Below are 17,075 nucleotides of genomic sequence, written 5' to 3' on the forward strand. Positions count from 1 at the left end.
CCCGCGCTGCTCCCCGGACCTCGGGCTTTGCCCCTACGCGGCTCCAAACCGGCTCAGAGCCGAGCAGGCCAAGGGCCCTTCAGAAGCACCACCACCCCCCTCTGCCCTCACACACGTTTATTTTCAGTTCTTAACAATACAACGGACGTGGAAAAGGCATCAGCGCTCGATTTCCACACGGGGCAGTTCCAAAAGCAGATGTCTACGCACTTCACAGATCTGCTGCAGTCTTCTTTTTGAAAATAGTCATTGCTGTCCTTGCCAATTATGGACCAGTTATCAATAGTCTCGTAACTGACCCCATCGTCCTCCTGCCGTTGCCGTCAGAGGCCACTCCAGCAGTGATCGCACTCGCCCAATTCAGTACTTAGCCACCAGCCTGAACAGACTTGATACTTAATGCGAGTTTAAGGCCCAGGGAAGCTAATGACTTGACTGAACTCACACTTCATTCAAGGAAAACGACTGGAAATTTGCACAGATTCCTAAGTGTGCAAAACACGGATGCCCGCCCAGCCAGGCTTCTACACAGACTTGGCATTTTATCAAAGATACAACTAGAAAGAAACTGAACACTGCCTTTTCTTACAAAGAGCGTGCTTCTAAGAACACCAATACCTGCAATTTATTGCAAACATTCGTTAACAACTTTGGGCATGCAACAGACAAACAACATTCAAAATTTTGCAAAGTTTGGCCTTACACCAGCTGCTTCAACTTCCACAGCAGCGTTACAACAGATGAAGCCCATATGTACTCAACCATACACATTTCAAGAGCATCTTCTTGGGTTTGGTTTTTTTCAACAGAAAAATGAGCAAAATTATCTCAACTATATGTCAATTTCAATTTGCCAACAGCATTAGGACAAAAATTAGTACTAAAATAATGACATTCTGAAAATTTTCAAATATACCAGGTACTGTGATACACAAAACCAGGTGTGGCCTTTAGAGTATTACTCGTAATAACAAGCCATTACCAAAGCCAGTGCAATAAATGTTTCAGTTTCACATTTAGCTGAAACCCAGGTGTCTCTTTGAACATCCCAGACCCATCTGCTGGCAACCTAAAGGAAAGAAAAGAAAAAGCTATTTGTGAGTCTATAAACAGCACAGTTTTTCTATTTTCTTAAAAGAACACACAGCATTATATAAATACCGATATAATTGCATTATGAGAGTTACAAGTAGTAAGAACTGCAAAATTACAGTGAAAATGAACAAGTCCTATTCGATGTTAAAATACATGTCCTTGCTCCACGGTAAAGTTTCCACCCCAACAGATCCAAAAATCTCTACACCAAAACCTCAATTCTCTCTCATGGTCACTTGTTAGCACTTTAGCATACTGTAACAGCACCCCTTCAAAAGCAACGTGAACAGATACTAGTTTTGGGAACATATACAACTAAGAAGTCACATCCTCACTCCTCTAGCTCCAGCTTACTCCAGTCTACTTGTGACCACTTACTGGGCTCTCAGCTTTTTTGATAAAACTGTTTTCAAAGCTAAAATGTGTGAATTGACTGCTGGAATAAACATATTCCTCAGGAGAAAAAAGTTAACTTGGACCATTTCAGCAATCCATTTTAACCTACAGCTCCTCAGTCAAAGTACAACTTCAGAGGCAGCGCATTGCGAGACAGCACCAGGAAAGTAGGTAGATGCAGGCCCCGCACAGACCAGCGTCATTACTGAAGCTGACAACCCTTCAAAAATAGTTTCACATAACCTACTACAAACAGGTATGGTTTCATCAGGTTTTAAGAGCTGATGATGAACACTCCTAAACAGAAATGCTCTCTGACACTCGGCCAGATACCTAAAAGTGTTCTGAACACCAATGGGAGCTTGCAATACATGTAAATCACATACAACAGAGGAAAGTCTAGAATACTTTTCTTTTGGGTGTGCCAAGTTCAGATCACTAATGTTACTTTGTAGTCCCAGGAGCATGTTTGGTGGCAGCTGCAGTTGAAACAGTTTCCATCCCTTTCCTTGCCACCCCTTCCTTTCCACGTCACCCCACACTAAAACTGCACAGCATTTTGCGATGAATGCGACGACCCAACTGGAGATCAAAGTACATCAGAAAAAGAAAAACAATATTCACTGCAATCATGCAACTGCACTGGCACAGCACACAGCGGAAATAACTGGTTGACAGGGAAGAGCAGCATGGGCTGCTTACCGCTGTTACTGAACTCAAAAAGAAGACAACCTTCACAGGGTTAGGTAGAATCACAGCAGTACCTTAAATTGTCACCTGGCATACTACTCCCCATAAAGAACTCAAAGGCTTCACGACCACCTCAAACTAGTTAAGCTGCTGAATGCAGATGAATGCCTAAGAGATAACATACAGTTCTAAAAATTATTTTCAGTTTACAAAAGATATTAATAATATGTTTGCTTACATTTATTGCCTGACCTGCCTTTTCCACAATTAGTACTGATACCACGTACTTATAACGGTCAAAGTCGAATTCCTTCACAGCCTTCAATATTTCTTCTGAGACTGAAGCACACAAGGAGGGACTAGAAACTCCATCGTACTTGGCTTGTTGAAGTTTATTCTATCAAAAACAATTTTGAAGGATCTTAGTTTTCATCCTGGTAGTCCTTTGCAAAAACACCTTTACAGTCATTTCCACTACAAGAACATTAAAAGAACTAATGAGTAGAATAGTCAATATAGACGATGCTCTCAAACAGCAAAGGCTGCACTATTTTTACTCTAAAATGTTTTATCTCTTTTTTGAAAGTGACAAACCTGCCTGGCCAATCTCCATTTAACAAAAAGGAATGTATTCTTCTCCATCATTTGGGCTCAGTTCACTGGAAAATAGTGCTACAAATACCTGTTCCAAATATCCAAGGCATGTTGTCTTCCAGACAGCAGAATTGCAAGAGTTAGTTATAAATATTCAAGGTACCACTAAGAGCTACGTGTTATCTCAACAGATTGTTCTCCTTCATTTTTGCTTAATTTTTGTATGTGGCAGTCAGACTGTTAAGGACACCAAGTATATTTTATGCAGGTCATATGATATTAGTAGAACTAATTGAAGGAGTAGAATTCCACAAATTCAAGGTCAGGATCTTTCAATAACTGGATATTTTGCAGATTAGGGTACTTTGAACTGTGCTATAGCTCAATTTGATTTAGAAATGGGTAAGAGTTTAAGAAGCTTCAGCTCCATCTTAACAGCACATGCTCAGTGGCGGCCTTGCAGAGGGCCTCCTGCACTTTGCAAAACGGAGCACAGTCACATCACATTTGTGTGCCAAAACTCAAAGTCTGCAAAGATTTAGGCATATGTTTAAGTTTATGCAACTTACACTGTTCCATTAATACAATCTTTGCAAGACAAGCTACTTTTGCAATAAAATTAGACAATCAATTAAAAAAAATACTATACCGTTAGTATCGCTTGAGCTTTGTCTCTTACTAAATAATCCCGAAATTTATTATGTGGCTCCAGTCTGTATGTATTAGCATATCTTATCTTTGCCCTGTTAGCTTTGAATGCCAATAGCTTAGCTTTCATTGAATCACTAAAATACTCCTCTTCCATTGGAGCCATACCTAAAGCTTCGTAATTTGATTGTGTCCTTTTTCCTTTCATCTGTGCAAAAAAATAAAAAAAGTCCGTATCACGTGAATATTTTAGCATTTAACAGTTTCTAAATAATACTTTATGGTGTACAGTTAAGAGGGAAAAAAAACAATTAGTCTAGGAATGTGTTACAAAAAAAGCAGAAAAGCTAGAAAATGGGTATCTTCTTCTGGCTGTTTTGACACTACCGCTTTGACTGAAAAAAAAAAAAAAAAGAGAACAGTGGTTAACTTCTGCTCAATTTTAACTTCTTTTCCACTGAAATCCAAACGAAGTTTGCATTTAAACTCAGTCAATCAGACACACTGTACTAGCACCCTGAATCCACTCCATTTTCCAAGGAAAAACACACAGATATTAACATATGTGTCCAAGACTGTTAACCACAACTTCAAGCTTTCCATTCAAACAGCCTAAACAAAACCCAAAATACATGCTTGGTTCATTTACTACGTAATTTTACTTGTCCTCATCCCTTGTGAAGCTACTAAACAAATGCCTTATGTATTAATGACTTAATTTGCTCATTAATAAAAAAAAGGAAAAAATATGCTCCAATTTGCAAGCTTTGTAATTTTGCTTGGAACTTAAAAACACAGTAGTACTTCTTTTTATTTGTCATCAGAACTCTGAAGATCGATGTTTTCTCCCCATCCAGCTTGTGTATTATCATTGTCTTCAACACACATAACAAAATTTGGCCCTCTGTGAATGCAAGCAGCAAGTTTGATGACGCACACAAAAGATGTCACCTGCTGTCCTCCATGGCTGGCTTAAAACAGAACTGTAAAATGATAACAAAACAAGACAGAGACAGAAAAGCACAAACAAATAACAAACGCTACATACCAGCTACCTCCTAACTAACCACTTTCAAGTTTTGCTGACTCTTCAGCACCTTGCTCCACTTCCTGACTACAGCTAGAACTTAGGTGAGAGAAAAGCATCACTTCCTTCTCATAAGAGCAGTAAAGAGAACAAAGGTGATATAACACCACAGTGCAAGGCTTACACTAACACGTATAGAAAAAAAATCATACACTTATGAATAATATAAAAGTCTAGTGAGAATTATTTGAAGAGATGCACTACTCAGAGGCTCACAAATCTTTAAGTCAGAGGAGTTTGAGAATAAGGGAAGCAATGCAGTTTCTTCTCTATGAAATCACTTATACATTAGCCCTGTCAACACTGTGGACATTACCTACATCTCTCCTCTGGTTCCTTACTGTTAGATAATTCTGTTAAAAACCAGTGATGTTGGCAGCCTTAGTGCAAACTGGCTGCAGGTGTTTGTTGATGCCATGCCAACAATGCCAACTCTGAATAGCACTCACCTTACACTAAAAATGCAATGAGCAAACACATTTGCACCTAGGCTATGGACTTTCATTATCTTCTAACTGAAATTCAGATCTATAAAGACTATAGCCCCTACCCGCGCATCACAGGTCCCCTAACAGAATAAAAACCACCTCAAGTCTGCCATCTGAGCTGCTCAAATGAGCATCCCAATCCATGTCAGTGGAAATGAACCTGTGAAAAAGGTCACAATCTAAGCAGCAATTTTTTGCTAACATGGTTCAGCATGAGTCACAACATTTTCAGCCTGTACCATTACAGATGGAAGACAATTCATGTCTATAGCACACAACTTCTAACAATGCCGTTACTTACAAGTTTAACTGCTATTATTAGTGACCAAAGCTTTCATAATCATTTCCTCATGTGCAAGAAGCCATTTACTGAGGTAACCAAAAACCTTATTGATATCTCTACACAAACAGTTAATAAATAAACCTACTTTTGTATTTCACAATACAAATACTGTGATTGCAAGTTTTAGCACTATGTTGCAATTACATTTCTATATAATATTTACAGCCTTCATAAAAGAATCTCTCAAAAATTCAAGAACCAGCTTTGCATTTGACTACACAAAAGCCTGTTCTTATGTTACTGGACTCTATTACATCGGCTTAACCTTGGAGATACGGACTTAAGTATGCTGAGAGAAGAACGTTTTTGTCATTTGAAAGAAATGCTGTTTGTTAACAAGTCTGTTGTAACAACCATGGTTGTTTTAAAGAAACAGTTCTTTATTCCTTCAAAAGAGGGCACACCTTCTCCTAACTTAGAGAACTCAGAGTAGCACCCCAAGTTGGAAAGACTGCACCACCAAAGGGAGGACCACCCTTGCCTTCTTTTTACCTTCACAAGGCTTTAACAACTTTGCCTCCCAATGCTGAAGGTGGCACACCAGCTGCAAGGTGGATGTGAACGTGACATCCGACCAAACAGAATGGGGAGGAGCTATTCCAAACCGGATGTAAAACAGACGGGAACAGCATTTCTGATACAAGTATTGGCAAGACCACACCTTTTAATCACACACCGAGCCCCTCATTCTTCCACACGCTGTACCGTCCTTCCTAAGGTCCCAAGCCCCATCCTTCTTTCTTTCCCTCGCCAGCGGAAGCGCTCCAGTCCCGGGCCGGTGCCCCCGCCTCAGGCGAGGGCCACAGCAGAGGGGGAGGCCGGCGCCACCGCCCCACCAGGCCGCCGCGCCCCCTCAGCCCGCGCTAGGGCCACGTGACGGGCACGCGGTGCAGCCGTTGTGGCCGTTACCGCCGCCCTCACACCCGTTCCCTTCCCACGCAGCTGGCGTGCCCGGCCGGCGGACACCGCCGGCACCGGCCTCCAGCAGCTAAACTCCCGGGGCTGCCGTCCCGCCCCCGCCCAGGCGGCCGCTCACGCTGTCTTTATCTAACAGGCCCTGGCGCCGCTTCCCTTCCTCCGGGGCGGCGGCGGGGGCGAGCTGCGGCATCTTGGAGTGCTTCTCCATGGCTTGCGGCACGCAGCGCCGCTTTCCCCGAGGGGAGGCAAGGCGGGCGCAGCCCCCTCTCCTCCCGCTCCCGGCGACGGGCCGCGAGGAGACGCCGCCTTCGCGCTCCGCGGCCTGGAGCAACCCCGTGCCAGGGCGGGAGTCTTCCCGCGCGAGTCAGGTGTGACGCCACGCGCTAGCACAACGTCATGACGCACAGCGGGCGGGCCCAGCAGTAACAGAGGTAACGGCAGCAGGTCGCCATGGCGGGGTGGGGCGGTGGCTTCCGTGAGCGAGGGCGGGGATTGGGGGCTTTGGGGGGGGGGGGGGGGGGGGTTACTGCAGCCCTCGGCCCCGCGGGGCTCCCTGCGGGCCCTGCGGAGGTGCTGGTGCTGCGGCCGGAGGGCGGCGGGGCGGGGGCAGCCCTGCCTCTGCGGCGCGGCGCGGCGCTGCCACCAGTGCAAACGCGGGACGTGGTCACGTACTCTCCCTGAAAAAGTCAGCCGCCTGCTCCTTGTCTGGTCTGTTTTAGACAATAAAGGGTGGCTGTGGTAGTTCAAGTCATGCTCTGGCCTCCTGTCTCTGACAGTGAAACGTGGGGTGCCTCAAAATGAGGTGAAGGACTGAATTACATGTTTTATGAACATTTTAGGTTATTTTTTAATAGCAGATAGGATACTCCTGATGGCACCTAATACCAGTTCATTATAGAAACTGTCATACTTGCTCTGTGCTGTTACTCATATAAATATGTAATCTCTCCTTGAGGCCATGAATTCAGAAATTATGTGTACGGTGAGGGTCAATTCTACCACCTAATTAAAGAGGAATTTTTTTTAAATTTAATGGAATCATTATATTTGTTGTGATCCTTCATTTTCAAAAATTCTTGTCTCTTTTCTGTTTGATTACTGAGGAGGCGTGACTTTTTTTTACTAAAGAAGCATATTCCTCCTTGTTAGCGTAAGCAGTTTTATCTTTGCAAATTCTTTAAATGTGTGCTTCTGAATCAGTCCGTCTTTCTAATATGCAAATAGACTAATATGCAAATAACATTTATGCTTAGAGTGTTCTACCATAACTACCAGTTCATACAGAATTCGCATATTGCCCCCCGCCAATGATTTTGCTGATCATAAGGACTGAAGCTCTTGGTTTTACTTGAAGTAGCATCAGTTTCCCTGCAAGCTCAGAGATTAGGCAGAACAAATATATAAACGGAGATCTTTTGCTTCAGTCTGTCTTGGCATCACTTTAGTAGATATAACCATTCAGAAATACACCATCCTGGCGTTACGCAAATAGACCAATTCTTCCCCTCCTCCATCCCCTCAGTTTTCCATGAGGTGGTTCTGCTCAGAGAGTTCCTTTCATCATATGCATAGATGAAAGTTGCATTGCAAAACTTAAGAACTTGTTTACAGATGCAGTATTACTATCTGTATTTCTGTGCTTATGGGTAAGCTTTAATAATAATTTTCTTTGTTCTCATGTACTTTTTTAATGCAAGGACTCTTTTGTGTGTTCTAGATGGCGTTGTCAGACTCCATCACTACTTGTCTTTCTCCACCTGTGCATTATGTGATTTGCAAACTTGGATTTGAGAAAAAAGATGCCTATGATATTAATAATATCTTGTCTGAAAATGGTGAAATATGTTGGCAAGCTGTTACAGAGCATGTGTGTTACCTTGAATCAGGTTGGTGTTTACCTGCTGTAGTAGTGATACATTTAAGACTGATGCAGAATCTCAGTACAGTTCATAGCAATCCTAGCTTAGTTATAACGTTTTGTCACAGTACAGCATTAGTACGTGCAATTCATAGATACAAGGAGCTTTAAATTTTTCATCCACGTTTGGTATTTGGTTATTGCTGGCTGCTAACATTCATGTAATCTGTGCTACATAAGTAGCTGCTCCTTTGCTTCCTCATTCATCTTGGTTCCCAACTTCACGTGCCCCTTCTGCTTCTCTCCTACCTCATAATTGCTTTCTTCTGTGTTCTTTATATTCCTTTTGCAGTAAATTTAAAATGCTTTGGGGCCATCAGTATTCCTACTGTTGCTTCTGGTTTTGTTTCCCCAACTTTAGCTTGTACAGAAGTACTGTTTGGTTTCCCTTCTGTATGTAAAACAGTTTATAACTCTTTTTTAACCAAAACAAAGTATTTATGCCCTGATGAACTCGTTGAATTTTAATTTGCCAAATTGCATCATGCAAGCTCTGTTAATAATTTCCAGAGATGGTAAAAATGATACATGTTTCTGCCTCAAGCAATGTCTTTTAGTAAATCAGAAGAATTTATTTTCCTATAAAAGTCTCCCACCAAAGAGGAGCAGTGATACCACTCTGTAAGGTACCACATCCATCTGCGTTCTTTAAAGGGTGTAAGTGGTGCAACCTGACTGAGCCCTCTGAGCCTGCACTAGCTTCCAGCTTGGTTATGTGAAATTTATGTACTCTAGTACATAATGGGTTCTTCCCATTTCAGCAAAACCAAAACATAATAACCCTCTTTACTTCCATATTTTCTTGCATTAAGGTTTTTTTTTTTATTTGGAGAAGGTACTTGATCTTACCTGGTTTCACACTGTACTTTTACTTTTCTATATCTTATCTGTGTGGTCTTTTGGACAGTAAATTATAGTGTATTAGTCATGCTAAAATAGTCTGGAGAAAATTCTCTGTGCTAAATCTGTACACAAGCTGTAGCAGGTTTTACTCCTTGTGAGTTTTAAAATATTGGACCTTCGGGAAGTTTGGTCCAATGTTTGGTCCAATATTTGGTCTAATCACCTTCTGTTTTTCAATTTAAGATCAAAGTGTGGATTATATCAAAAGCATACGATCATTAGGACCCGTATGTGAATCTGTTAATTTGTACTTCAAATCTCTGACCAAGGAGCAATTTGTAATTCAGTATGAATTATGGTTCCGCTGGACAAACTACACAGAGGTATGAAAATGTCTGTTGACAATTTGTATTTTGGCACATGAATGCTTTGTGGAAGTTTAATGTAAGAGCACACAAGAGATACCAATGAACCACAATGCTTAGAATTTGTAACTAATTGTCCTTCTCTGATACGTAGTTGCTTCTAATTTTCCTGACTTTGTAATTAGATTTTATATAAGTTATCAGAAAGAGAACATGAGGTGCTTTGGACCTGTTCTAACCTAAGAGGGTAGGATTTTGTTTTTCTAATAATCTGTGCTTAATATCAAGTTTTACTGTATAAAGTTATTGTGATAATTTTTATAGGTGTAAGGCATTAGATACATTGCAACTAAAAATACAAAAGGTGCTCTAGGGCAATTTCTTTCCAGGCATCTACAGTTTTATCTCCTTGGCATTGTTTTCTTTCTACATTTGCATAGCAACTAGCACAGAGGAATATTTACATTTCTATGTGCTTTTGACAATTTGTTTTTTCCTTCTGAATATTTAACACAACATTCTTCCTCTCCCCGATCATACAGTTATTTCTTGAAGTATTTGATGTTCTACAATATACACAAACTACAGAAGTTGCTCTTGGCTTAATGAAACTAACATCATGCTTGGAGCGAGCCTTGGGTGATGTAAGTGCCAGCATTAGAAGTCTATTGCAGATTTGGTTTTATAAGATGGGAATGAGCTCTTGGATTTAATTGCACACTTAAAAAGTGAGATTACCCTGTACTGTAGTAGTACACAAATAGCCCAGCTGCATTTTGAGTTGGAGAGATATTCTTTTCTGGATCCAGTTGTGCTAATGGAAACATCTTCTAGGGCTCCTTCACCTGTGCCAGTAGAGTTGCTTGTGTGAGTGCTGTTACTAACCAATTTCATTAAAAAAGAACAAAGTTTGCTTAATCAGTGTACATATAGTAGGTCTTTGTTACTCTGATTTATTTAACTGAAACGGGGAGCAGCATACCTTCCACGGAAGATCTGATGATGTCGTAACTTCTGTGAGGAGAGGCAGGAGCATGCAGCCGGAAATGGGCTGCTAGATAACTTCTTCCTCAGAGCTCTGTTCACAGAGTGTACATCTTGTGCTGCAAAACCATCTAGAAGTCAGCTAACAACTTAAATTCTAGACCTAACTGATCAGCTGGATAGATCTGGGATCCATCTTGTAGTCCTGAATGTTTGTCTTGTTAACACATTCCCTCTTTCCTTTACCTTGTAGTAGTTAGTAAAGGTATGCCCTCTTGTTAAGTTTAAAGAGTAATACTGCAGGAGTTCCATGACCAGCATGAGGCAGGAAGTGCATGCGTGATATGACTTAGACTTAGGAATTCTGACTGGTATTAAGAAACTTGTATTGTGAATCCTTTTTGGTGGAATGTGAATTAGGCTATGGTTCAACATTTGGTGGTAGCACTGAAGTTTCTTTAATCAATCTGGACAGCCACATGCCTTGTTTGCTGGTATTCTATACATTATGTGAGTGCAAATATTTGAAGGCCTAGTAACAAGCTAGATTGATGAACTGGTCCAGGTACCTTTCCACCTTTTTCGCTTACCCCCATTTTTGTTTTTCAGCTGGATCAGTTCCTTGATCTGCTTCACTGCATGACCACACAAACAGATGTCACCACTACTTATGGGCATGCAGGTTAGGGAGAAGGGAGCAGAAGCTGTTTTAAGAGGCTTTGCTGCTGGGGTATATTGCCCACAGATAAGACAAAATAGCCGGTTGTTAAATCTCTATGAGGAGCTCTGGAGAAGGAAATGCCAGAGAAAGAACAATGGGCTAATTCACACCTAGACAAACCAATTTGCCCAAGTATGGGGGGTGGTAAGTTTTAAAGTAATGAAAAATTACCACAGATTGGAAAAAAACATCAGGGAGAATACGTAGAATGGAAGGCTTCATAGCATTTGAGACTAGAGATGCTAAGATTGCCCAACTAGGATAAAGTCTAGTTTAAGGAACAGCCAGAATCAGAAGACAAATCACAAGTCTTCTTCCTTTAACAATGACAGACCCTATAGAATTCTAGGGTAAGAATGAAGTATGGTTTACTGGGTAGAGTTTATTCCCTTAATTATGTGTTCTTGTTGTGCTTTACTTTTTTTCGGAAGAGAAGAGCAGTATGTGTATAGACACTGTGAAAAGCCTAACTATGGGAATACTAAGTAGCATATGCACTCTTTCCTGCTATGTTCCGTAAATTTTAATTTGTCATGAAATTACAGAATTTAAAGCTTTTTTAAGGATTTGGTGGGTTTTGTTTGATTAGTGTTTTTACAATAATGAAAATTGTTACTGGGTGAAATAGTCAAGTTGTACATTTGAAATACAAAGAAGTATACTGAATTACTGGTGTTATCTGTTTTGCTTTTTTTCAATAGGTATATTTACTGATTGGTAAAGATTGCCCTTTCCTTCTAAGAGACTTGCTTGCTTCTGAGCAGCTTGCAGTTGTCTTTGGACAAGCTGTAGTAAGTGCACAGTTTTTTAAATAAGTAATAAATACTGAGCTGCTTTTCTTCTTGCCAAATGGCACGTTTCCAAGCATAGCCTTTGCTTGCACTGAAGCAGAGTTTGCCAATTCTGTAATATATTGGGAAAATGTTCATTTTATACATGTTACAGTCTGGGGCATATATGGCAAAAATAGTGAACATTGTAAATGGAAATATTTTTTAAGGCAAGCTTATATGTTCTTATTTGCTTTTCTACATGAAAAACCTACATATGTGAAGTTTCACATACCGGTCAAGGGGGTGAGCAAGCTGCAGAGTTGTCTGCCTCTTTCTGAGTTGCACTACTTGAAAATACATGTCCTGCACTAGCTGTTTCTGATAAGCTGTGTTCCCCTTCACCACCACTGTAGTAAGATGCTTTATAACATTTACCACACTAGAATTTTTCAAAATAGAGGAAACTAATCTGTTCATCCACATGTGCAAAAAAATAATACAACCAAAATTCTGATGACATTTACATTCTTGTGTAAACAGAGTAGGTGGTCTTTCTCATACAGTTTTACAAATGTAAGTTCTTTGTTAGGACAAAATACTGGATGTGAACTGTAGAAGCTTGTATTGTTAGCCAGACTAGTAGTGTTATAAGGATTATTTCTCAAATTTTGATGGCATGTGGAATAGTTCAGTTCTTACAGTTACCAAAAAGTTTCCCTTTTTGTTTCATAGTGATCTGAGAATACAGCTTTGAATGCAAATTCTGTATTTTATGTTAATTTGTATTAAATTATTGTGGATTTATACTACAAGTAGTAAGAGCTAAACTTGATCTCATTTGTTTGCCTGTCATAACTGTTTGGAATGTCTAATAACTAATTTTGTTCTTCCCGTATTATATTCTGTAGCATGTACCAGTAAGCTGAAAGATTTCCTTTCAGAGAATACTGGGAATTGCAAATAGTGAGTTGCTGTTGCTGTGACAAGCTGTGCCCAGTCATCTTGACAGTAGACATTGTCATTTCTCAATAACTTCTGAAATTTTCTGTCAGGGAAAGATACAAGGTAATAAATAATAGATTTCTTCATGCAGTAATCACTTTGTTTATTAATTAGATGAATGTACTGAGGGTATTCATTGGATCTCCATATGGTCTGAATCTTCGTAATGTTCTGTGGCATGGGTTTGCATCCCCACAAGAAATTCCCGCAAAGTAAGTTACCAAAAAGAATCTCGTTTTCTTACCAGACCTGAACGTGCTTGAAAAGCTGTTAGTAAAACTTACTGTTCTTATTGAAAAAAAATTTTAAAAAACCCTAAAAATGTCCAAAGGCCTCTGGCAGTATCCTGACAGTTTTCCTCTGCTGCTGCTGCTTCTTTTGGAAAGGGATTTCCATAGAATACTTCAGCCATTATAAAGCTGGTCTGTTTTAGAAGCAGTGTTTTTTTTACTAGCAGGAAAAGCAAGAAAGCTTAAGATGTTTTTCTGAAACCCAGTTCCTTGTCTGTCAGGGCAGTCAGGAATAACTCAGAACAAAAGGCAGAGGAATGGGGTAGGAGGAGGAGCAACAGCAGCTAATGTAGAATACAGTGATGCTTTTTTCCTAATTCTACATTGTTTTTTCATGCTTGTGAATGCAATTAATTAAGTGCCCGTACTCAAAAGAGATGGGGCGTGTAGGTTTTGGATGTTCTTTGAAGAGCAAAAAAAAATCGTTTTCCCCAACCCACAAATGTTGATTCTTTGCAAAAGATTTAGTTGTATAAGCTTTTCTAATATATTATGGTATTCTCCCTAGATATTGTGCTATGCTGCTTTTTTTAACTGCAGGATTGGGTCAGTTGTTACAGACGTATCTTCTTCAAAATAAATGCATTTTAGTGCATCGACCTTATGTGATCTTTGTTAGCTTAGAGGAGCTTGATGTATTTCCAGGCAAGTATTTAACCATTAGCAAGTTTTTATTATGCTATATTTGTTATTGTTTCATTGTCCAAAAGTGCAGTTGAAAATAATGCATTTTCCACAGTTCTAAGATTGAATCTTAACTAAGGTACCTATATACACTGTCATTAGATGAATCAGTCATGCTTGTAGGACAACTTTTTAATATGTAGGCACTTCCACTGACTATTGAATAAAAAAATACTGCATTCTAAAATAATTATAACACATTGAAACGTGTAACGTTACTGCTTCTAAAAAACTTCAACTCTATGTTCTATTTTTTTGATGATGGAGTTCATTTCATGTAACAGTCACCTAGTTTGCCTTTACAAAATCTAATTCTTTCCAGAATCAGTGGGTTCCAGCTGCAAGGATCCCAGCAGGACCTGCATCTTGCAGGAAAGGTAGTGCTGAAACAAAGTAAAGGATGGTGACACATCTTCAGTACACTGATGCTTTTGTCAGGGAAGGACCTGAAGTGTCAGATTAAAATCTTCTCACCTCCCTGGCTACAGACCTTACTTGGTTTGTTCCTACTATTTTTAAAGCAACAACAGCATATGGGGAATCTTGGTGTCAATGGTGTTCATGGTCAGATTGTGCTACGTAATCAATTTGCCAGTGGAACATCTGTTCACGGAACTGAGACAGGGCTTTCGGGAACCAAATCAAGCTGATAACATTCCACTCATCATGTAGGATAAATCCTATAGCTGTTGATTTGCTTCAAAAAAACACCTACTGCAATCAAGTTGCATTTGCCGTTTTAAGCTTTCTCTTGGATAAGATATTTATAATGTGAATTCATAAATGTGAGTTTCATTATATGGTATAATTGAAGTATGAAGCGTTAATTTATTATGCTAAATGTCATCACAGAAAATGGATAAAGTAGGAACACTGTGCTCATGTTCAAACGTTCATACTACTGTACTGATTCTTACCGAATTAAAATGATTAATATATATTATACTTTTTTTAAGTATTTGAAGTAGGTGGAGAACAACTCAACAGAAGCTATGTCCAGTTGCTGTGTAGTCTTTTAGTCTCAGTAAAAAGCAGCCACGACTTCTTAACTGGTTTTGCTCTGTAATTTTGTATTATCACTAAAAATGCAATCTTACAAACTCAATTTCTGATCTTAAATATGACTACCATTGTACTTGCATAGTTAAAATAAATTGGTTAACTTTGAAGTCTTCCTTTACAAATGCTGAATTAATCTTATATTTTCAGTGAAATATTAAGAATTAATTAGTAAACTGTAGATTGTATGTAGTTTATCAATGTTGTTTTGCTAACTTGCAGATCTTAATCATGAAACACTTTCCATAGCTGAAGAGCTAGTAAAACTGTCCAGTTTTGTATTAAAAACAATGTTACCATTTTGGATGGCTGCTTTAACAGCTTTCAAGCACAGCAGGTAACAGTAGATTTATTTTCTTTAATTGTTATTTTTTAAGATAATATAAAAATAATATATTCTATATTTATAGAATAATAGCAGCATATGTAGATTCCAAACTTTTTCGCTGAATCTCTTGCTTAACAACATATAGTTATGCATTGTTATGGTGGTCTCTCAGAAAGTTTGTGGACTTACTACTTTATTTTGTGCCAACTAGGATTATAAACTATATTTTGAAACCTAAAAAGAACTATTGCAGATGTAGCCAAAAAGGAGAGCTTTAAAAAGCAAGTGGAAACAAATCTTCAGATATTAACATGTTGAGTTAAAAAAAAGAAAGTTAATTGTTTTGTTTTCCTGTCCCATGCTCTACCTTTTTATAAGTTATTCTCATCTCTGAGCTGGTTTGAATTCAGTGGTCAGCTTCTGTTGGGCACAGGTAGTCATTTATTGTTTGTTTACAAAGTGCATTGCAAAGGAATTTTGGGCTGGGTTGTTTGGCTCGAGAGTGTAACTCTGAAATGGCTCTAATTCCATTTGGATTATATTTATAAGGGGGGGAAACCCCTTTGGCTATCTCTGTTATTTTTTTCAGGTATGCTGACTGTGTGATTCTCTTACTTCCTCAGCTGGAAGTTGGACTTAGATTGCTCTTCACTACAACTAATAAATGTCCAAATCGATTGCTAACAGCTGAGGTAAAATTTATGTCTAAAGTAAATTATGATTTAGTGCTAACAATATTTGCAAAATAATTATTCTAGAAGCATAGTGTCTAAACATTTACAGATTTTACCCAAAAATTTTTCAATCAATTGTGGAACATTATTTACAAATTTACAGTGGAGTTTCATGAATGCCTCTTATTGTAAAGATGTCTGCCAGTAAAAGAGGTGTGAAAAAGTACTTGAAGGTTAGTGTTCAGAAACAGTAGTTTGAGGCGGAAGGTAGATCATGTTATATTTATTTTAAAAAACTTGGCACAAAATCCAACAGTCCCTTTTTTCATTTGTAAGGGGGGTTTTTTGCTATTCATGCACCTCTGGTATTTCATGCAAATGAATAAATGTAAATTCGGTATACATGTCTAGTTAATTGTTTTTGTTTGAAAATCAAATAATATTAATTGTCTTTTGTTCTAGCCTTCTGCTCTCTACACCACTTTTGATGAGGTACTTGTGATTTTTTTTTTTTTTTTTAAATATATATCAATGTCAGAATTTAAGCATATGTATGTTTCCCATTACTATAGGCCAGAAAGCACTTTTCTTGTGTTGGATAAGACATTATTTCTAATTTTTTTCTAAATAGAAGATGATGGACAGTAAACATTTTAAATTTGGAATCCCCCAGAAAATATCCAAATTAATACAAATTTTAATCAACAGACTTTAATTTCTTCTAAATATTTTTATCTTTAAATTCTTCAACTCACAGAAACAAACATTCTGTCATTTTTCATAGATTCAGTTATTCAAAATACATACAAATAAACATTGTAAGCAGAAATCCTCAATTTTGCAGCTCTGGAATTATCTCAAATTGTCTGTCAGGAATAGTTAGTCACCTTGATTCTTGAGTGGTGGAAGGAATTGTTTAAAATTAGGGAAGCTAATTACTTTAGTTGCTGTTTTTTTCCTTGATTGTTTGGCTTTCAATAACAAGTTTCTATTCAAACTACTTTTTTCTAGATGCTAGCAAAACGTTTGGATAATGAAGAAGTCAACCAGCTTCCTGCAGTTCTTGAGGAACCTGCCATGGCAAGTGTTTTGAAAGTATTTTGGGGGTTTTTTTCCTTTTTTTTTTTTTTTTTCTTGTTGTTGTAAATTTAGTAATATATTTATGATCATGCCTA

The 17,075-nt window shown here is 38.7% G+C and overlaps 2 protein-coding genes across 5 annotated transcripts in view; one reads left to right on the forward strand and one right to left on the reverse strand.

Moving 5' to 3' along the window:
• Window positions 1-101: 101 nt before the first annotated feature.
• DYNLT2 (dynein light chain Tctex-type 2) lies at window positions 102-6,684 on the reverse strand. The gene is made up of 4 exons (XM_075495832.1): window positions 6,378-6,684; window positions 3,425-3,631; window positions 2,420-2,578; window positions 102-1,069 (listed from the first exon to the last, which is right to left on the reverse strand). Exons 1-4 carry the CDS (start codon window positions 6,465-6,467, stop codon window positions 959-961), a joined length of 567 nt encoding a protein of 188 aa, XP_075351947.1. The 5' UTR covers window positions 6,468-6,684; the 3' UTR covers window positions 102-958.
• The window catches only part of ERMARD (ER membrane associated RNA degradation), a 22,164-nt gene continuing 11,751 nt past the window's right edge, over window positions 6,663-17,075 (forward strand). For 3 of the 4 annotated variants that reach the window (XM_075495827.1, XM_075495828.1, XM_075495824.1), the window contains exons 1-11: window positions 6,885-6,967; window positions 7,977-8,145; window positions 9,264-9,403; window positions 9,928-10,029; window positions 11,792-11,881; window positions 12,980-13,077; window positions 13,664-13,800; window positions 15,121-15,235; window positions 15,816-15,918; window positions 16,363-16,392; window positions 16,912-16,980. In XM_075495827.1, coding sequence (XP_075351942.1) covers window positions 7,977-8,145; window positions 9,264-9,403; window positions 9,928-10,029; window positions 11,792-11,881; window positions 12,980-13,077; window positions 13,664-13,800; window positions 15,121-15,235; window positions 15,816-15,918; window positions 16,363-16,392; window positions 16,912-16,980 — 1,053 coding nt within the window. In that variant the 5' untranslated portion in view covers window positions 6,885-6,967. Of the gene's footprint in view, window positions 6,691-6,884; window positions 6,968-7,976; window positions 8,146-9,263; window positions 9,404-9,927; window positions 10,030-11,791; window positions 11,882-12,979; window positions 13,078-13,663; window positions 13,801-15,120; window positions 15,236-15,815; window positions 15,919-16,362; window positions 16,393-16,911; window positions 16,981-17,075 lie in introns of those variants that run through there. The other variant, XM_075495826.1, reaches the window with a different exon arrangement.

This window comes from Mycteria americana, chromosome 3, assembly GCF_035582795.1.
Source record: "Mycteria americana isolate JAX WOST 10 ecotype Jacksonville Zoo and Gardens chromosome 3, USCA_MyAme_1.0, whole genome shotgun sequence".
Lineage (NCBI taxonomy): Eukaryota > Metazoa > Chordata > Aves > Ciconiiformes > Ciconiidae > Mycteria > Mycteria americana.